Source organism: Melospiza georgiana, chromosome 19 (assembly GCF_028018845.1).
Source record: "Melospiza georgiana isolate bMelGeo1 chromosome 19, bMelGeo1.pri, whole genome shotgun sequence".
In the NCBI taxonomy this organism is placed as follows: domain Eukaryota; kingdom Metazoa; phylum Chordata; class Aves; order Passeriformes; family Passerellidae; genus Melospiza; species Melospiza georgiana.
In genome coordinates this window covers 7,226,953-7,248,719 of record NC_080448.1, presented here as the reverse complement: position 1 = coordinate 7,248,719, position 21,767 = coordinate 7,226,953, and the positions used below count along the sequence as shown (strand labels likewise).

The window sequence follows — 21,767 nt, the reverse complement described above, 5'->3', positions numbered from 1 at the left end:
TTTTTGGTCAGGCAGAATTATCCCCACCTGCCAGCAGTGAGCATCAGAGGGGGGTGTAGCAGCTCACTTAGGGAGGAAATTTGGGTTTCTGGCATTGAAGATGTCATAAGATTCCTCAGCACAGTTCTACACTGCCCTCCTGGCAGGGAGAACCTTTCCCACCCCCATTATCCCCAACTCCCATGCAAGCTGCACATTGGAAATGTGCAATTTCTGTGTCTGGGGGCTGCCTGCTGTGTGAGCCCAGCCTGAAGAGAGACAGACAGACAGACAGACAGGTGGACACTCACCCGGCCAGGGTAGCTCTGCAGGAACTTGATCTTCTCATAGAGCTTGATGTTGTCAGCCCTGAGGGTGTCCAGCTCGCTCTGCAGGGCGTGCACCGTGTGCTGCAGCATCCTGTTCTCCTGCAGGGTGAGGGGACAATGGGACCCTGACAGGGGGGACAATGGGACCCTGACAGGGCTCAGTCCCCTTCAGCCCAGGAATCAAACCCCTCTGGCTTTGAACTCAAACTGCTCCCTAATTAAAACTGTCCCAGTGTGGCAGAAGGGGCTCCCAGTCCTGCCCAAGAAGGGCTGGGGTAGCCAAGGTGGCTGAGGGGGCTTTGGGATGGGCTGTGGCTCCCACAGAAGGTGCAGGCACAACCAAACAGCTTGGAAAAGGTTATTTTGTGCTCTACTTCAATGTGTTACCCCAGAATGTATTCTATGTGTGCTTTCTCCATGGCACCCCCAAACACTGTGCCAGGAGCACAGGGACAGAGGGATAAATGGGTTTGGGTTTGGAGCTGTCCTGGAGCTGCAGCAGCACAGACAGGCTGGGGCAGGGTTTGCACAGGGACAGAGGGACACAGGGACAGAGGGATAAATGGGTTAGGGTTTGGAGCTGTCCTGGAGCTGCAGCAGCACGGACAGGCTGGGGCAGGGTTTGCTGCTGCCCACATCAGGATGTGTTTTCCTTTGGCCTGGCACAGAGCTCCCTGCAGGCCATCAGAGCCTCCAGCCCAGGCTGGGCCCCTGCAGCCCCCCAGCCCCCCAGCAGGCTCCTCACCCCCTCCAGCTCCTGGTTCTTGGCCCTGAAGCGTTCCCTCTGGCTGGAGATGATGGAGAGCAGCGAGTCCACCTGGCCCTCAGCGAATGGGGTGCCAGGGGGTGCAGGGTGACCTGTGGACGAGGTTTGGTCTGAGACATGACCTGGCAGATGCCCACCACCCACCCCAGGGGTGTGCTCAAGGTCCTTCTGCTGTGGGACCCTGGGGACACCCAAATCAACCCCAGATATTACAGCATGACTGTTATTTATCTATATTTAATTTTTTAAATTTATTTTTGAGGACTCATCCTCAAAGGGGACAGGAAAACCAATTGCATTGTTTGGTGCAACCCATGGCTGTCTTTCCCTCCCCATCCCTGCCAGACTCTCTCCTCTGGCTGCTGCTGCAGCATTAAAATAAAACCCCAGAGCCACAATCCTCTCTCCCCTACCCTGACCCCTCATCCACCAGTAGCTTGCTATGCCCAGGACCCCATTTCTATGCCCTGGACCCCATTTTTTGGGTGTTCCACATGGGCTGCCCCCCTTGACGGGACTCTGTGGGGCTGTGGCCATTCCCTGCCTGCTCTTCCTTCCTGGCAGTGGCACTGACAGCCAAGCAGAAATGTGTCCCCAAGGCCATGACTCAACCAGCTGTACTGAGCAACTGAGCAGTTATTCACAGAGCAGGATGGGTGGCTGCAGGTTGTTTAGCTTGGTGGGGCTGTTGCTGTGATAGTGTTTATCTTGTGTTTTCAAAACCTTTCAAAACAAACAAACAAACAAAAAAAAAAAAAAAACAGGAAAAAATAGGGAAAAAAAAAGAAAGGAATTTTTTTCCCCCAGAGGAGCAAGGAGCTGTTATTTTTTTTTGATTCATTTTCTCCTGCAGACCTCAGTGCAGGCTGATGTACAGGAAAATGTTTCACTCTGGCTCTGGAGGGGTTTGGCGTGGGAAGAGCAGAGCACAGAGCTGAGGGTGTTGGGCTCAGCCTGGGCTCACCAGGCCTGGCAGTGCCTGCTGCACCCCAGGAGGACACAACAGATGGGCAAACCCTGCCCAGCATGGAGAATGCCCCAGTGGGAGCCACCGTGAGCAGGGATGGCTCAGGAGCTGCCATCCCTGGAGAGGTGACATCCCTGCCCATGGTAGGGTGTCCCTGTTGTCATTATATTTATTACAAAGGTTCCACATTGTTGTCTCCTTATTGTAAGGGCCTCATACCTTCTCGGTGTTTCTCGTGGGCAGCTCCTCAGAACACTGACTCTTCCTTCTTCACAAAGCAGCCACTGACCCCAGTTCCCTTCCCAACCACCCACCCCACTCTTTTATAGCATCTTCTTCTCACTGGTCACAGCTGTGGCCTGTTCAAGCCAGGCCTGCTCCTAATCTTTGATCATTGGCCCAGCTGCAACTCCTTAGGGGTAAGATCACTTTCTACACCATCTTTATTTCCTCACATTCCATCCCCCCACACGTCCCAGCCCAGCCTGGCCGCCCCCTCACCGTAGAACTGCGCCGTGGCCTCCTTGATGGGCTCGGGGATCCGCTCCAGCCCCGGGGTTGGGGCACCCTGGGCAGCACAAACAGCAGAAATTCAACATTTCCCACCCTGCCAAAGGGGCCTGGGCAGAGCAGCCCCTCCTGGGCCCTGCTGGGCAGGCTCTCTGCAGGGATGAGGGGCTGGGGCTCCACCTCAAACCCCAGCCTTGCCCAGGAAGGGCTGGAGGGTCCCTGGGTGCCCCTGGTGCCACCCCCTCCCATGCCAGCACCTCCCCATGGCACCCATCTCTGCTGGGTGAATTGTCAGAAAGAAAAGGAATAAATAAATAAACAAATAAACAAATAAACTACTACTACTACTAGTAATAATAATAATAACATTTAGAATCATTAATAAAGATAAAAATAATTGGTAATGATAATAACCAGAAATTGGTAATGATAACAATATTAATAATTGATGAATAATACTAATTTAAAAATAACTAATAATGAAATTATACTATAATAATAATAATAATAATAGTAATAAAGAAGTAGTAATGAAGAGGATATAAATAATTATAATAATAAATATCAATAATAATGAATAACAATGTAGTAATTAAGAATAAATAATGATAATAAATATATACTACTACTACTACTGCTACTACTACTGCTACTACTACTACTGCTACTAATAATAACAACCACCAAAAATCCCCCAGAAACTGAAAACAAGAGGAGGTGAACACTCTCCCATGCCCCCATGGGGCGGAGGGGAGATGCACCCATCTCTGCTGGGTGAATTGTCAGTAAGAAAAGGAAGGGGATGAATAATAATTAATAATAGTAAAATTAGTAATTAAGCATAAATAATTATTATAATGAATATTAAGAATTATTAATAATGATAAATGAGAAATGATAAATATAGGAGTAAGAAATAATAATGATGATGATGATGATGATGATGATAATAATAATAATAACCACCACCACCACCACCCAAAAAGTGAGACCAAGAGGAGGTGGGCACTGTCCCCTGCCCCTGGGGATGCTCAGAGCCCTGTACCCAGGGCCGTGGTACCTCAGCCTCGGGGCGTGGCACAGCAGACAGGGCCTGGATGGTGCTCAGGTCGTGCTCCAGCTTGGCCACGAGCTCCTTCTGGGCAGCCAGGCTGGCCACAGCCTCGGTCAGCTGGATCTGCAGCTCGGCACAGCGCACTGCAAAACAGAGCAGGGCTGTCACCGACCCCAGCCGAGCCAGGGGACACCAAAGTGCTCAGAATCCCCACCTGAGGAGCTCAGAGCAGCTCAGGGCAGCACCCTGCTCTGTGCTCATGGCTGGCACCACAGCAGCAGGCCCTGCTCACTCCAAGAGCTTTATCGTTTGATTTCATGTTTTTAGGGGTGTTATGCTTTTAAAGGACTTGTTTTTTAAGGCTTAGGGTGGTGTTATGGGTAGCAGGATGAGACACAGGGTAGGTTTTAAACTATCTTGTGGTGGCTTTTACTGCTGTGAGCACGCAGTGCTTGCTTACATCAGCAGTTGGACTAGTTATTAAAGAGAAGGGGAAAAATAAAAAAATGTTAAACCACGAACCTTTCCATCCTGTAGAACAACCTGTCAGATGCTTCAAAATGAGCAAATGCACATTTGCCTTGAAATGAAGGCATTCAGTAGCATTTTTAATACGTGTCTGGAGTAGTGTGATGTTGTTAATTTATTCTGGGGATGCCTGGGCTGGGCACAGTCCCAGTGCCACCTCCCAGTGCGAGAGGCAGCTGCCAGCCCTGGCACGGCTGTTCAGAGGCATCACCCAGGTGTTTTTGGTGCCCTGGGAGGCAGAGTGGGGGCACTGGAGAGGGTTCAGGGAGCTGAGCCCATGAGCTGATCCCAGGCCTGGTGTGCACAGGAAAGGGGAGGGAAGGGGGGATGGAAGAGGGGATGGAAGAGGGGATGGAAGAGGCTGCCCCGGGGCTGGCAGAGGCTCTCACAGGGCAGGTGGTGGAGCAGGGGCCTGGGGCAGGGTGGGGACCCCCCAGGAGGGGCTCGGGGGGATCAGTCCTGCCCCAGGCGCGGGCTGGGCCCTGCAGCCCCCGGCGTTCCCGCTCTGCCAGGCCTGTACAAAGGATCCCTCTCTGTTCCCAGCTGCCCCCCAGAGTAAAACCCACACCCTAAACCACAACAGGCACTGCTGGAATGCTCCAGGAGCAAAACAAAAACAACAAAAACCTCTTGTTCCCCTCACATAACCCCAGATGAGCCCAGATGTGGAGCAGTGAAGCTGCAGCCCCGCAGGGCAGGCCCTGTGTTCCATTGGCAAATCCATCCCAAAACTGTCCTGCAGCAGAACTCGACCTGGTTCACCTTTCCCCTGGCTGCCAGCAGTGTCTGGGCTCTCCCTGGCTGGCAAACCTGCTCAGCTCCAGGTTCAGAGCTGGAGTTTTGCACTGCCAGCTCCTCCACTGTGGGGATGCAGGATCCATCCCTCTGTGCCTGGATCTCCAGGTGGGTCAGAGCTCGGGTCCCATCTGTTCCAGTCCCTCCCTGATAATTCTGTTGTAATTATTCCCCTAATTTCCAGACAGCTGGAAGGCAAAAAGATTTCCTCATTTATCAACAGCCAGGGAGCAAGAAGTGCAGGGGTTGCTGCAATGGCAGGCTGTCCTCATGTCCTCAGGGCTCCTGCCCTCTGTGAGCCTTCAGACAAGGGGTGCAATGTGTGCACAGCTCAGTTCCTGCCCTCCCAGTCCTGCCAGGCTGGGAAATGCTCCACAGAGCCAGAAACCAGCTGTGGAGGGAGCTCCTTGCACAGGGAGGGATGCCCTGGCCACAGGGCTGGGATAAGAGCAGCAGTGATGGAGGCTCAGTGATGCCCACAGGGACACTGCTTTCCCAGGAATCAGGGGCTTGGCTGGTGCAAATTCCCCTCTTTTGGTAGATGTGGCACCTGGGGACATGGCAGTGATGGAGTAAGGGTGATCCTAAAGGTCTTTTTAAGCTAAACAATAAGAAAGACAATTACTGTGTTGGTGTAATGGAATCTCAGAGCCCCTTTCATTTCACCCCCTGCCATGGCAGGGGCACCTTCCACTGTCCCAGACTGCTCCAATCCCTGTCCAACCTGGCTTTGGGCACTGCCAGGGATCCAGGGGCAGCCACATCTGCTTTGGGTCTCCCCACCCTCACAGGGAATAATTCCTTTCCAATCTAAACTTAGATTGGATAAATTTCCTTCAGTTTAAAGCCATTCCTCTCCCCATGTTATTCAGAAGCACCAAGCCTCACTGCAGGGAAAGAGAGGTGGCATTGCTTTGAACACAACACATGGATTTATTTCTTCCCTCTGTGCATATTTACATTTTAGAGCCCCCAATAAAAGACTCAGGATGGAGCAGAAGTTGTGCTAAAGGCACATCCCACTGGAGGTCAGTGTTTCTCCAGGAATGGGGAATCCCTGCCTGCTCCAAAACATGGGTGGCCTGATGCAAAATATTTGCATCAACAAGATTTGGAAAGGAGAAAACCTCTTCCCTCAATTGGCTGTCTTTTAAAATGGCATTAAAATGTAATTGGGAATTATTGCTGGCCAAACATGGGCTGGGGGCTCAATTCTGCACGAGGCTCTGCTGAGCATCCTGCCCAAGGTTCATCCCACCAGGAGCTTACCTGGGGCAGGAATTGTTCCCTGGCCTCCCACCCTGCCCAAAATCCCCTGCAGAGCTGAGCTTGGAGCCTGCAGGAGGAGACCCAGCTCCTGCACCTCTCTCTTAAATGATCCTTTTGGCTTCTGAGTTACAGGGACTGAGCTTTTTCCAATTTAAGAGAAAAAAGGGTCACCAAAGCTCTCGGTTTTAAAGGGATCCTTTCCCCTTTCCCTTTCCTTTCCCCCTTCCTTTCCTTTTTCCTTTTTCCTTTCCTTTTTCCTTTCCTTTCCTTTCCTTTCCTTTCCTTTCCTTTCCTTTCCTTTCCTTTCCTTTCCTTTCCTTTCCTTTCCTTTCCTTTCCTTTCCTTTCCTTTCCTTTCCTTTCCTTTCCTTTCCTTTCCTTTCCTTTCCTTTCCTTTCCTTTCCTTTCCTTTCCTTTCCTTTCCTTTCCTTTCCTCCCATTTCCCTCGGCCTTGGCCCTGACACCATCCATGGAAACAGAAAAGGCTGGAGCAGTGTCTGACACTGAAAGCAACCAAACAGAGCTTCCCTCTCATCTCCCTGTCAGTGTCACTCCTCACAGCTGGATTTTGGGGTTTTATTTTTAATCATAACTTTCCCCTTTTCACAGGGGCCGTGGCCACCCGCGGGCTCAGCACTTCTGTGCCAGCCACTCTTCACCTGCAGCAGCAGGAGCAGGGCTGTGCCAGAGCAGGGCAGCTCAGGCACTGGATCCAGCAAAAGGAACCTGCCTTTGTGCTCCCCGAGCTGCTGAGCCCTGCTCTGACCCCTCTGATGTGCAAATACCTCAAAGGGAAGAGAAGAGCGACTGCAGAAGGGAATGGGACAAAGAAGGTGAAGTCCTGGGGAAAATGGGTTTTAAAGCAAGTAGCTTTAGCCTCAAACTCTGCCAGCTGTGGGGTTTAAAAGCCAGGCCTGGCATTGCCATGGCCTTGTGAAGAACAGAGCAGAAGGGCAGGGACGGGGCAGCCCACACTGGCAGAGGCTCTGGGGCCACTCTGGCACAGACAGGGCTGGTTCCCTTTGTGGTGCACAGAAAATCAGAAGCTGGGACTGGACTGTTCCCACCCCTGAAAGCGCTGAGGGCTGGAAGGGGCTCTGAGCAACCTGGCCCAGTGGGATTTGTCTCTGCCCATGGCAAGGGGTTGGGCCTGGTGATGGTAAAGGTTCCCTTCCAACCCAAACCATTTAATAATTCTATGATACCCTGCCAAACTCTGAATGAATCCTCAGAAAGAGCCTTTGCTCAAAGAAAATGCTCTATAGAAATGCCTTTTCTGGGAATTCTGTGTGCCCAAGGGGGGATGGATATTTCAGGAAATAACATCAAGGACCTGTATGGACAGGCCATGTGGTGGGAGGGACACAGTGAAGAAACAAAACCCAAAATGAGAATAAAACACTGACACGAGTCTTACACTTGTGAACAGCCCAGTCAGTCCCTTGCCATTCCAAAGCTGCAGGTTAAACCCTTGAAGTGATTATTAAGAGAACATTCCTGGAGTGCCCAGGCTGGTGGGCAGAGCCTGGCAGATGCAGGAGCTCATCAGGAGTGCCCAGAGCCAGAGCTGCCACACAGCAACAGCAACTCTGACTCCTGGAACAGGCCCCAGCAACTGGGCTCCCCTGGCAAATCATCCAAAATAAACAGCATCTGTTTTCACAGATGGAGAGAATTAAGACATACTAGCAACTTAGTTTGAAGTTATAAGGCCAGACATAAATAAATGAGAGGCAATCTTTCCATAAGATGGTGGCTTGATTACTGAGGATACAGACAGATGAATAAATCACCTTGGGGTGAGATAGGCTGGAACTTGCTGCACATCCATGGGACCAGGGAAACTGCTCATGAGGATCCTCAGAGCCCCGAGGAAATGAGAGGTGAGTGCTGTAGCTGAAGGGATAGGGCTGGGAGCACACACATGGGCAGCTATGGCAAATTAGCTGATGCTCTGCAAGTTCACACCCTGATTTGCCTCGTGGAACTGTTTAATCTCCCTCCATTTACTGTCTGGCCTCCCTGAATTTACATAATTGTAAAAAAAAAAGAAAAGAAAACAAGCTGAGAAGTGATGTGGCACGCTCTCTTTGAAAAGTCAACTGAAGTGCACTGAAAGCCACTACTTCAAAGGTTTGAAGTCTATTTTACTGACTGGAAGGAAGATGATGGTGAGATAAGCAAACCTTGGAGTGCCTTGGCACCGAGGCTCAAAGCTGGAGACTCACTCAACACAAACAGGGGTGTCTGAGAGTGCCAGGGCGAGGAGCAGGAGCCAAAGGAAGGAGCAGGAAACTGGGTCTGCCACGGAACCTTTGCTTTTCCCAGCTCTTTCACCTTTCCCCATGCTGGACAGTTACATCTGAGTTGAAATCATTGCTCTTCCCCATGAACAAAACGTGCCAAGACTTCTTGGCACTGCTCTGCAGGAGCCTTTCCAAGCCAACAAAGTCTTACCTCCGGCTCTGCCTGATGCCAGAGCTCCCAAGGTTTGCACATAAACTCAGGCCCAATTTCAGGCTCTTGAAACACTTGGCATTTGGCTTTGAAGGAAGTCTGGAAAAGGCTGTTATTGCCCAAAGTCCTGCTTTGAATCAAGGGAGATGACTCGACCTTGACCCTGCTCTTTGTAGCTGCAGGGATGAGCAGCACTCGATCCAAAGGCTGCAGATTCAGCCCTGCATGCACAAAGTGATTTTCTCTGCCTTCTTTTTTTGGTCTGAGAAGATGCCAAGGCAGAAAGATCTGAGCCAAAACCCTTCCTGCAACAGGGAGGTTGTCAGAGGCCTTTCACCATTGCACAGCTTGATGGCTCCAGCTCTGTCTTGACCTTTTCATGGTGAGGGACAACATTTGAGGGACAACATTTGAGGGACAACATTTCTGCCTGGCCAGGGTGTGTGGGAGTCACTCAACCCACCTCAGCTTAATGCAAAGCCTTTTCCTTGGGGCCACCACTGCTGGGAGCTGTCAGCAGGCTGAGGAACAGGACAGGGAGCAAGGAATGATGGAAGATTTCTTTCTACAAGTCACCAGACCTCTGTCTGTGGGCTCTGAGGTGCAAACCTGCTCAGAAATTAAGGTTGTAGTGCAAAAGCCCAGCTGAGCATCTCACCTCCCACGAGGCAATGAAAAATCAGTGTCATTCAAAGGGACTGTACTGCTCCAAAAATGTCCCCAGAGTAAATAAAGACCAAGTGCTCCAGAGATCTTACCAAAGCAACAGAAACACAAAGGAATTGGGATTTTGGGACTTTTTAAAGCAACTTTTGTCGAAATCTCCAGGGAGGGAGGAAAGGTCAGGCAGCTCCAAGAGTTCCTGAGTAGCCAGAATTCCTGGATTATTAACCTGGGAATCATCTCAGGCTGCAATGTTGCTTCTGGGCTGTCCTGGTCCATCTGTACCTGCCAGGAGGGCATTCCCTGATCAGATCCTCTGCAGAAAAAGCAAGGAGAGGATGGAAAGAGAGGAATGATGGCAACTCTAAAAGCCATCTGTAAGTTCTAGCCTGATCTCCCTGTCTCCAGGCACAGGTGCCAGGCTTGGAAAAGCTGCAGGAGTGCAGAGATGAGGTTCCTCTGCAGATAGAGTTGTAAGAGAAGACATCAGGACCATCAGAGAGGTCCTTCAGGGATGAAGGAAGGACCTTCAGAAGATGAGCAGCTCCAGACAGCAAAGGATGGCATTGGCACCCTGAAGGCAGCAAGAACAGCCCTGCTCAGTTTTACTTCCATGTGCTGCCAAAGACACAAGAGAAAACTGGGACAAGGACAGAGCAGACCATGTCCAACACCCTGAGAACAACATTTGAGACTTATCTGCCCAAGTGGCAAAGGAAGCACAAGGAAAAGCCCCACTGCCAAGCTCATCCCAACATCAGCATCATTCTGAGCTCCTGCTGCCCTCTCCTCAGTGCCAGCTTGGAAAATGCTCTTGGGGAAGGGAGAAGGAGCCACCAAAGTGCAGCATGGCAGGACAAGGGGGGATGGTTTTCAACTAAAAGAGGGTGATTCAGGTGAGTTCTAAGGAAGTTGGGTTTTTTATGATGAGGGTGGGCAGGCCCTGGCACAGGGTGCCCAGAGCAGCTGTGGCTGCCCCTGGAGTGTCCAAGGCCAGGCTGGATGGGGTTTGGAGCAGCCTGGGACAGTGGGAGGTGTCCTTTAAAGGTCCCTCCCAACCCAACCCAAACCATTCCATGGCTCTCTGGGGGCTCCCTCCTGTCACAGACACATTTTATGGAAAATCCTTTCCTTAGGATTTTTCCTCCTGGGAAGCTGAAAGGCCTCAGGAACAAAATGTAAACAATGATTATCTGCTGCTGTGGAATGCAACAGGTGCATCTGTGATTGGCCCATGTTGGTTGTTTCTAATTAATGGCCAATCACAAGGAGCTGGCTCAGACTCTGTCCAAGCCACAAGTCTTTGTTATAATTTCTTCTTTTTCTATTCTTAGCCAGCCTTCTGGTGAAACCTTTTCTTCTATTCTTTTAGTATAGTTTTAATATAATATATATCATAAAATAACAAATCAAGCCATCTGAAACATGGAGTCAGATCCTCATCTCTCCCCTCATCCTCAGACCCCTGTGAGCACGGTCACACCCTCCCACCTCTCTGGGTTTCTCTGCTAGGTGAGATTTCTTCTCCCTCCCCTGCTCTTCTCCCTTTCCTTTTCACATTTTGAGGGCCTGCTGCGAAGGGAAGGTTTGAAGGATTTCTCCTTCCCCTTCCTCCTGGCCCAGCCACTCCAAAATAAACAGCTCCCAGCAAAGAAACCCAGCACTGCTTAATAAATTCACCCTGTAAGGAGAGAGATTTCATACAAGAAGGGATTATTTCCAAGGGTACTAAGATAATTACATGGGTAACTTGGAAGAGTTCAAGAAAACAGTTTGAATTTTCTTATCAGTTCCCCATAGCTTGGAGCAAAAAGAAAATAAAATGCTGTGCTGTAATCAAATCATGTTTTCTGAAGCCCTCTGTTGGCAAGTACACAATTCCTCCACCACTTCCATTAAAACAGAAATGCTGAGGAGGAAATGACAGCATTTCCAGATGGAGAGAAGTGGGGCTCAGAAGCACCCACAGCTCCTTACCTGGTGGAACATGTGAAAAATATCCCTTTTCCCACTGAAACTCAACCTGGCTCTCGCTGTGGTGGAGCAGAACCTTGGCACTGAGGTGTGAACTCCCTCCTGCACCAAGGATGCCACAAACAAGGACTTTTCCCATCAATCCAGCAAATCCCTCCAACATTTCCTATGCGAACCTCACCCATCCAGCCCCAGCAGGAACTCCCACTGATGTCCCAGTTCAAACCAGTAAAGGTCTATGGGAACACACAACATAAAATTTTTCCAAAAAAGAGAATTTTGACATTCTTTTGACGGGCTGCCCCAATAAAGTTATGGTGGGAGATCCAACTATCTCCATGGAAGGCCATAAATACCTGCTCCTGACCTCTCTGATGATTCCTTGTGGTTTCCTTCCTTCCTAACTTCCCAGAATTAACTTTTTGAGATTTAGGCTTGAGAGAACCACCTGGCTTTATCCCAAGATGCAAAATTGTGAGCTGCTGTGAGCCTTCTCCAGGGCAGTGCTGTCTCAAGTTTAACACACCCTTTGCCTATGACCACCTGTGGCATTTTAGGAGTTTCATGCTGATACCACCTGAAGGAGAGTGCAGGTTACAAATACACAAATTAACCTACCTGAGGCATGGCATTTTAAAAGTCTAGCTGTTTAGCATCAGGTTTTAAAAAAAATTATGGTCAAATTATACACAATAATACCATTTATAGCAATCAACAGTTGGACTAGTTATTAAAGAGAAGGGGAAAAAAAAAAAAGTGTTAAACCATGAAGCTTTCCATCCTGTGGAACAACCTGTCAGATTCTTCAAAATGAGAAAATGCACATTTGTAATGAAATGAAGGCATTCAGTAGCAATTTTAATACATTTTGAGGAGAATTCCCCCACAACTGCAGAACTGAAGATGGCAAAGACACGACTGGACACCAAGATGGAGCAAAGTGGGGTGGGAAATCCCAGCCTGACTTTGCTCTCCAGCACAGAACCACAGCAAATATCCCACCTGGCCCCCCAAAACTCCTGTTCCACAGGAGACTCCAAATGGGGGCTCAGGAGAGCCTGGTGGGAGAAATGTGTCAGGGATGTTCTGCAGGAGATGGTGGAAAACAAGGTTATTGCCCCAAAATAAACTTCAATTCACAAAAAACAGACATGAGCAGGGGAAAGAGAGCACCCAGGTAAGCACAGACACACACACACACATCCTCTGCCTGACACCCAGAGCATCCAAAAAGTGATTTCTTCCACTGCTTTTGAAAACACAATCCCACCGACAGATTCCAGCATCTGTTCCTTACCAAGCTCCTCACTCTGTAAATACTGAGAGTATTTATAGGAACATCCCATAAGGCACTAAAGGAGGAATTTATTTTCCTGTAAAGGACCTGTAAAAATAAACAGTGAGCCAAATAGCTGGGAAAATTCTTTGACATTTTCATTTCTGAGACTAAAGCATTTCCAACCTCAGGTAACTGACTTTTTTTTCCTTTTTAATTAGTTGATATGTTGCTGTGGTGCTCAAAACAATTCCCCTTGGCAGTCTCAGACCCCAAATATGCATTTTCTGTCTGTAAAGCTGGGTGCCCACCTCACACTGACTGGATTTCACTGAGCATTTTGCACATCTAACAGTTCAATATTTAAGATACTGGAACCACACACACACTCCCCACAGGAACTGATACACAAAAAGTAAATTTTCCTCCCCTGGCCAAACACAAATCCCACCAAAGCATCATCACCAAAACCAGAAGCACAATGTAAATGTTTGCTGCTTGGACTCAGGTCTCACCTCAATAAAAGACAGCCCACACGGAATTGTGTTTGTATAAAAGATATTTACTTCAATTATCACACCTAGGGTGCTAGTGAATAATAATAATAATACATCGTGTGAGTTTCATACAGTGATATTGCTTCTCCATATCATATAGGGACCGTTGTACAGTGCTGAGAACAAACATTTTATGGCTAAACCAAACAAAGACAGAAACAATGCCTCTGCTGACGAGGGAGCGCTGCCCTGCACTGCCAGCCAGATAAACTCTTACTTTTTTATGTTTAAACAAATACCAAGAAATAAAATGTTACAAAAGATGAGTCACAGCAACACAATGTGGGCTTCTCAAAGCTACTTGTACAAAAAAAATGACACTTTTTTTCTTTTTTTTGGTCAATTGGGTCTTTGTGAGGATCTTTTTTTTTTTTTTTCTTTTTTCTTTTTTAAAATCCGTGATTGTGAATATAACAAACAAGCTCTAAAAACATCTAAGACTTAGTGCGTTACAGAAAAAATATAAAATACTGCTAAAAATGTAAGACACCACAATACACTGGGGTAAAAACTGAGCTTATTATTAAAAAAAAAAAAAAAAAAAAAGTTCTCAGGAAAAAGTACACCACTTTCTGTTCGAGTTCATCTTGTGCTGTGTTAGTAGTCGGGGCATTTCCAAGGTCTGCCCATTCTCATGGCAAGTAGTTATTGCACAAATGCAAAGAGTTAATTTTTTAATTAAAAACAAAATAAAAATGAAAAGGGACATGAGGGAAACAATTAAAAAACAAAAAAAAGAAAAAAAAAAGAAAAAAAAAGAACATCCCCCCCTCCCCAGCCTCCATCTGCTTTGGGATCAATGTCCAAATTTGTATGTGTGACATTCTCACAGCATTTCCAGCAAGGAATGGGAGAAAATGCTTTTCACCACAGAAATGCATAGAGTATTCCAAGAGGAAAAACCTTTTGTTTGGCAGAGCTGATCCAACATTACACTAGGGCTTTCTTTACTCTCATTTTCAGTTTCTTTTTGGACTACACCAGAAGGAAAAAGAACCTGATGTGGGAAATTCGCCGGATGGTTTTTTATCTTTAAGTGGGACACCCTCGAAAGGCAAAGTGCAAATTTGCTTCCCAAGCCACAGAAGTGCCCTGCAGCTGGCCCAGCACCTTCCCTCTGCCCATGCCAGGGGACTGGCACAGCTGGAGCCTGCCCATCCTTCTGCCCATGCCATGGGAATGGCACAGCTGGAGCCTGCCCATCCTTCCCTCTGCCCATGCCATGGGAATGGCACAGCTGGAGCCCGCCCATCCTTCCCTCTGCCCATGCCAGGGGGGATTGGCACAGCTGGAGCCTGCCCATCCTTCCCTCTGCCCATGCCAGGGGACTGGCACAGCTGGAGCCTGCCCATCCTTCCCTCTGCCCATGCCAGGGGAATGGCACAGCTGGAGCCTGCCCATCCTTCCCTCTGCCCATGCCATGGGGGGACTGGCACAGCTGGAGCCTGCCCATCCTTCCCTCTGCCCATGCCATGGGGGGAATGGCACAGCTGGAGCCTGCCCATCCTTCTCCTGCCCATACCAGGGGAATGGCACAGCTGGAGCCTGCCCATCCTTCTCCTGCCCATGCCAGGGGAATGGCACAGCTGGAGCCTGCCCATCCTTCCCTCTGCCCATGCCATGGGAAACTGGCACAGCTGGAGCCTGCCCATCCTTCCCTCTGCCCATGCCAGGGGAATGGCACAGCTGGAGCCTGCCCATCCTTCCCTCTGCCCATGCCAGGGGGATTGGCACAGCTGGAGCCTGCCCATCCTTCTCCTGCCTGGATCTGGGGCTGCTCTGCTGCTCCCCAGGGCCACCTGGCCAGGGAAAAGCCTGTCTGGACACAGCAGCACAACTGAGCCACCCCTGTGTGCCACACATAAAGCACAAGGTGGATTTCCAGAGCTCACACCAGCAAAAGTTGCTGCTGCACAAGTTTGCCTTTTTTTTTTTTAATATTTTTTTTTCCTTGACCAGCTTTTGAATGAGAAGGAAATCAGCTCTGAATTCAGAAAGTCAAACATATGCCAACAAAGATGAACATCACAGGAAACCAGTCTCTCATTTTAAATGAACACTTGTGAGTGAATTGCAATGTGCTCTGACCAGGGGCTCTGTGTCTTTAGCAAATTCTCAGTAGAGGCTCTAGGAGGCTCAGGGTATTTTCTCTCTCTGTATATTTTAAGTCTCTTCTCTCACAACTGAGGCTTCTTATTCTCAGTCCTAAATTATTTTAAAAACTATTTAAATAATATTATTTATTAGGCATTTAGATAAAATACTTTTTTTTTTCTTAAAAAAAAAAAAAGAAAAAAGATTGCTCTAGAAAACACAACTGGGGCACAATGATATGGATACTATGAGCCAACACCACCTGCTCCTTCTCTAGGAAATCCCAAGCTTTCTCCAACATCCATTTAGGGGACAGCAACCTGGTTTAGTGGGGAATCCCTGCCCATGGCAGGGGGTTGGAACAGGATGAGCTTTAAGTTCCCTTCCAACCCAAACCAATGATATGTAAATACTCCTGTTGTGGTTCTACCCAACAAAAAACCAAACCTCAAAAAAGAAACTGTTACAAATGAATCTCATCAATAGGAAATCTTGGATTGTTGTCCTAATCCCAAAGCACCTCTGTGTATTTCACCTTCTGATGCTGCAGAGAGAGCGAGCTCAGGGAGGGAGGGCTGGGGGTGCCTGCTGTGCACAACCCCAAATAAACCCCAGGAATGGCTGCACAGCCTCAGCCCAGAGCCAGCAGGGCCCTGGAGGGGCAGTGGGACAGCAGCTGTGACTGATGGCACAGAGGAGCTGCCACGGGGGCTTCTTGGACACTCACACACCTGTGAGAGCTCTGTGAGCATCAACTGCCGGCTGACGGCTCAGTCCTGTCCCAGGAGCTGCTGGAAGGAACCCACAGGGATTTTCTTTCCCCCCAGGAGTGTGAATGGCCCTGAAGGAGAGCTCACCCTCACTGGGTGTGGGACAGGAACCCCCCAGGCACAGCCCCAGAGTTTCTATTGCACAAAGACTCCTCACACACAGTGCTGGATGTGCCTGGGGCCAAGCACCTGCCAGTGCTGGGACACTGGGATGCTCCATCAGTGTTTGCTCCCCCCAAAAATAAATGAAAAGAGTCTGGGAATGCTGCAAGCCAGATTACTGTGCTTTAGATTATTCTCCATGAAGAGATTAGGAAATAAGGCACATAGCTTTCCAAGTAGAGAAAGTGAAAGAGTCAATTCCAGGAAGCAAATCCTAAAGACTTAATGGGAAATGTGGCAACACACAGGATTTTTGATGATATGCCTATGGAGTGAAAACAAAATCATTTCAAGCTCGACTAAAATCTTTCTCCCACAGAAAAAAAAAAAAGGAATGACCCATGAACTCCATCTCTCTAGAGAAGGTGAGAAGGAAATGGAAGCCCTGATCAAGGAAAGGGAAAAGTACAATGCAGATGTGACCTTGCCTATTCCCCACGCTCCTCCTTTCCAAACCAGATGCTCAAGTACCCCCTGTATCACCTGTGCCAGCATCCAGAGGTAACCAGGTCCTTTGGAAACACTTTTAAAGCTAGTAATAACTTACCCACATATAAATAACACATCAAAACAGCACAAAGAGTCCAACACAAGCTAATAAAAGCCAGGGAAGTCTGATTGAAAGACTGATTGCAAAAATATTTTTCCTAGTTACTTGGAGACAAGATTGTACTTCAGAGCAAGTCAAGTGCCAAGTTTTATTTATTCTCTTGAAAGCACAGACACTCACCTTCCAAGAGGAGCTGCCTAACAAAATTTCTACCTCATTCCTACAAACACTTGAATTTTCAGCTAAGGGAGAGCAGGGCTGAGCTGCTTGCTTTAATTCTATACTTGGCTTGAATTTATTTCATCAGCTGGTTTTGTGATTGTTTTAAAAATGTCTTTACTGTCCGCTGTACATTGATAAAGGAGAGAGCACTACACATGTGCAAGTATTTGGGATATGAACTTCCTGCAGGAGGCCAGACCTACAGACAAGGTTTGACCCCTCCTTTCCCATTCCTTGGCTCTTGCACATCCCAGACCCTTGGGATCATTTTTATGTATTCTGAGCATGATCTCCCCTGTCCTCATTAGCTAAACCCATGCATCTCCAGCAGCCTGGTCTCTCCAGTGGCTAATCCCCTCTTTACAGCAGGGAATGGATCTGACAAGGGGGGAATGGCATCCTCTGCCCATTAAAATACATCTTGGTTTTAAGCCTTTGCTCACCTACATCCCAAACAATTTCACAAATTTGGCTGCAGCGATTCTGCTGCTCCATTAAGACCAAGCACACAAATGCTAAATACACAGAGGGGCTTTTCCACCCTGGAATGATGCACAGAGACACATTTCACAACTCCCAAAAATGCATAATAATTATCCTCACAGACAGAAGAGAACACAACTCTTCTGCTTGCTGCTAAGAGAGAGGCTGTGCTGTTGTGACACTGCCAGGAATTACACAGGAACTGTGCAAAAATCAGGTGTGGCACCACAACAGCAGGAAATTCTTCCATTTCCAAAGAACTCTGGATGAAGACTGTACCATGTATTACAAATATCTCTGGAATTCAAACAGAAGGCCAAAGGCATCACAGGGGTATGCACTTTGCTGTTTTGTTATGGTAAAGGATTCAGCTGCTCTCTCTGCACTCAGCTGGTTCAAAGTCCAAAGGAACTGAACTGATGTGATCAAACCAACAGATTTAATAATAGGAAATCTACAGAACTGTGGCTAAAATCTCCCAACACCACTGTGAGTAAAGCAAGCTTGAAACTGGCAGAACTGACCTTTATAGAAGAGATGGACAAGGACAAAATACAATAATGTTAGTTTTTTAAAAGGAGGCTTTTCCTTTTAACGCACTTAGTGCCAGAAGATGTTTGTGAATAGCAATGAAAACGAAGTTCAGGAATCCCATTAGGGTTTTTTCCATTCACAAGAGTTGTAGAAACACAGATTTCACAGAGAAACAAAGATTTTGGGATGGATATGGATGCCCAGGTTTGGGAAAAGCAGGTGCTGGATTGTACCAGAGGATGCTGGCCAGGGATTCACTAATAAAGTTCAATGAATGACTTTCTTCAACTGGAAAATGACCTTATAACTAATAACTGCTATTAAATATGCCACAGTACCACTTGGCTGGGGGGAAATCATCCCTGAGGACAGAGATGGCACCACTTACACACCTGTTTTTAAGGCTTTCTGAAAACTTAAGTGCACAGGCCTAACGCTAATCTTCTCCAAAAGGATAAATTTCACGTTCAGAGCATAAAACCATTTTATCCTTGCATATTAATAGGGAAGGGTATAGTCCATGACCTGGTCATGTAGGACAAATCCGTCCCTAGGCATGGTTTAAAGAGCTTTTCTTGCTATAAAGTCCATTATTAACTACACTTTATATATGGCATAGTCAATATATCCTATAAAAGAGATGGGGAGGAAAGAAGAAGTTGGTGAAATTATATTTCTACATTTTAGAGCTCAAATATATGTGAAGGAGACAGGGACTGCTACACCCCTTTTGAACTACAAAGGTTACATCAGAAAAGAAATTCAGGTCTTGTACTTCTCATGCCAGTGATTCTCCTTGCAATTTAAAACCAGACTTTAAACTGCTGGGGTTGTGGTAGGGGGAAGTCTTTCCTTTGCACAGAATTTTTAAATTCTCAGAAAAGTTGATTGTATATGCAACACAAAGACAATGATGTTCACAGAGCAGAAAGGGGAAGGCAGAACAACACAGGAATCAACCCAGTCCAATGTTTTATGTGAGTTAAATTCAGGGATAAGAGGCTCCAACCAGCTGGTCACACCAGGGCCAGAACTGCCACACACTCACAGGAAAGCCCTGAATTGGTTTTAGGGAATGTTCAATCCAGTCCCCACCTAAGAACCAACTTTCCTTCACTTGTTCCTGAGTCTCCAAGAGGAGCTCAGCCACACTCAAGGCTGAAGACAGAGAACATCCCCGGGGTGAAGAGGAAATCAGAGAATTTCAGGAACTCCTTTGTAGGAAGAGACACAAACGGAGCAAAAATAGTGCCCTCCATGTGCAGGTAAAAATGTCAACACTCCACTTTCAGTCTGCAGCAAACTGCCAAGCTACTGATCTCTCTCAGCCCTGCTGAAGGCACAGATTACTGTGGCATTTCAACTGAAATAAAACATTTTGGATGCAAGTGCAAAGTGTCCAAACCCAATTACTTTTTTTTGTGTATTCTCATAATTTCAAAATGTGATTTTTTCCCCTTGTTTCTAACCTGCCTTGTTTTTGCCAGGAGCATTCTTATTCATAAAAGCTTTAAGAATACTGGAAATTATTAATTTTAAAATGGAAGATTACAGACTTCTGACAGCAGTTGTGCTTGTAGGGACTGCAACCACTGTTAGCATTTTCCATTATTTCATCACATTAATTTGTCACATTTCCCTCAATTCTATTTTATGTCAATTTATCAGCCTTTGCAGTTTGAATTACCACCAGCATGATGCACTTCTCTAACTTACTATTTTTGCTGTTAAAGGATTGAAAAATAGGGACTTTTAAGTAATTGGATTGGAAAATATTGCATAGAATTCTGTGGTGTTCATGGTCCCCCTGCTCTACACCAATCCCATATCAACAAGTTACATAAAAATAAGATCTTTTAGCTAATGAGAAAGGCACATACTTTTTTTTTCTTTTTAACTGTAATATAGATCTTTCTTATTACAGCAAGAAGTTTATTAGTAAAGGACTCACCAATTCATGATATGGGCAGAGTGCACTGATATGGATTCCTTTAAAGGGCGGCTCTATTCATAGGCATTTCACTGATGAATAAATAAAATGGTCAAATTTTATGGCATCAAAAGCAACTGTAATTAAATGCATTTCTGCCAATAAACATCTACAATGCTCTTGTCTGAAATCTGTATCCTGAAAAATGGAAGTGTATTGACAATTCCACTGCATGACCCTTCTTCCAGGGGATACTCTTTCCTGGCTTTTAGCAAACAAAGCACTGCACTCTTTTTCCTTCTCTAATCATCCAGAGAGAAAAATCAACAATTTAACTGCAATATAAATGTTATTTCTATTAAAACAGCCCTGGCCCTTCATGCACAGCATTGGTAAGAGCAGGGAACTGGAAACAGAGAGAGAAAATAAAATGCTTTTAAAGAACCTCAGGAAAAACAGAATCTGGCATGATGGATTTCCTGAACACTGCCTGTGCTTTTATCCATCAGGAAAAGAAACGTCAGCAACGAGGGCTCTGCTGCCCTGGGAGATGAGCCCCATGTCATCCCTTCACACATTCCCTTCCCCTGGAATCAGCACCCAAGGGATGACAGCCACTGTGCTGCTCTTTGGCATTTCTTCTCCTTCAACTTTTTATCCTTTGAATTACATTAAAAAAAAAAAAAATATTCCAAAGCACATTTTCCTCCTAAGGGTGAGTTCCAAATTGATCCCAACTATCTCTCACACCTTGCAGTGTAAGTTCAGCCTCTAAACTGGGGGGCCTTGGCCAGAAACACCAGCAGGTAACTCATGTCCAACCCGAGAACATCAGCAGTAGTTCAACTAACCCATCCTACTTTCCACTGGAACAGAAAAGCAGCTGTGACCTTGGCTAAACACTGGGACAAAGCCCAGGAGCATCTCAGAGCTCCAGGTCTGAGGGTGCTCCTCGGCCCAGGGGGTCACCAAGGAACCCAAAGGGACCCTGGGCAGGAGATCACCCCAACAGCATCTCAGCAGGCTAATCCACATTCAACACAGATCATTAAATATGAAACAGCAAAAGGAGCTAAGCCATTAATAAAGTGCCAAAAATATAGGAAATACTGACAGCGTTTTATTTGATTAATTTTATAATAGATCCCAATGATAAAGCGTGGCAGGATGGAGTGACTTCTGACTTCTGAAAGCTGTCTTTAACCAGCAAAATTACATGACTCAAATGGAATAATGGAGCTTAGAATTAACAGTTAGTGTTATGAAAGAAAGATTTCCTCTAGGGCAAGCTACAGATATGCTTTTTAAAAATCATTACAGCATTAAAAACCGGGCAGATGCTAAAGAATCCTAAAGAACTAGTGGAAACCTGAAAAGAAATCCAAAAATAAACAGGAAAAAGGAAAAAAAAAAAAAAAGAAGATATGTTTCAAGGCACTTACGTATTGCTTATTAAGAAGAGAGATTGACCTTAAGTGCTGCATTTGTGTGCGACCTGTGAATACAGTTCTGCTGTCGTACAATGCAGCCAGAGCTCTCAGTAAGCATCATGGAATGCAATCAGATAGACACAGGCACAAGAACAGTTTGGGGAATATTAACTTAAAAAACAAAATAAAATCATCAAACAGAAAAAAAACCCCCTCACTATGGAGAAAGCTGAGAGTAACCACTTGACTGCATCCAGCACCTGGGTCTCAAATCAGCAGACAAGGACAGTAGGAACAGACTGGCAAGTGTATTGCCTAGAATTAATTAAAAAACCCAACTTGAACCAAACGACAACGAAGAAAAAAAAATAAAAACAATTAAAGAACCTAAGAAAATATCTGCGTCCTCTGGGCAGAAGTTTTGCTCTTGGCTGGAGACGCAGCTCGTTGTGACTTGTACTAAGGTATG

The 21,767-nt window shown here is 46.8% G+C and overlaps 1 protein-coding gene across 1 annotated transcript in view; it reads right to left on the bottom strand.

Annotated features, from left to right (window-relative positions):
• The window catches only part of CUX1 (cut like homeobox 1), a 274,393-nt gene that overhangs the window by 9,315 nt on the left and 243,311 nt on the right, over positions 1-21,767 (bottom strand). The window contains exons 15-18 of the mRNA XM_058037677.1: positions 3,612-3,748; positions 2,543-2,609; positions 1,054-1,166; positions 291-407 (exon numbers count right to left, since the gene is read on the bottom strand). Coding sequence (XP_057893660.1) covers positions 291-407; positions 1,054-1,166; positions 2,543-2,609; positions 3,612-3,748 — 434 coding nt within the window. The remainder of the gene's footprint in view (positions 1-290; positions 408-1,053; positions 1,167-2,542; positions 2,610-3,611; positions 3,749-21,767) is intronic.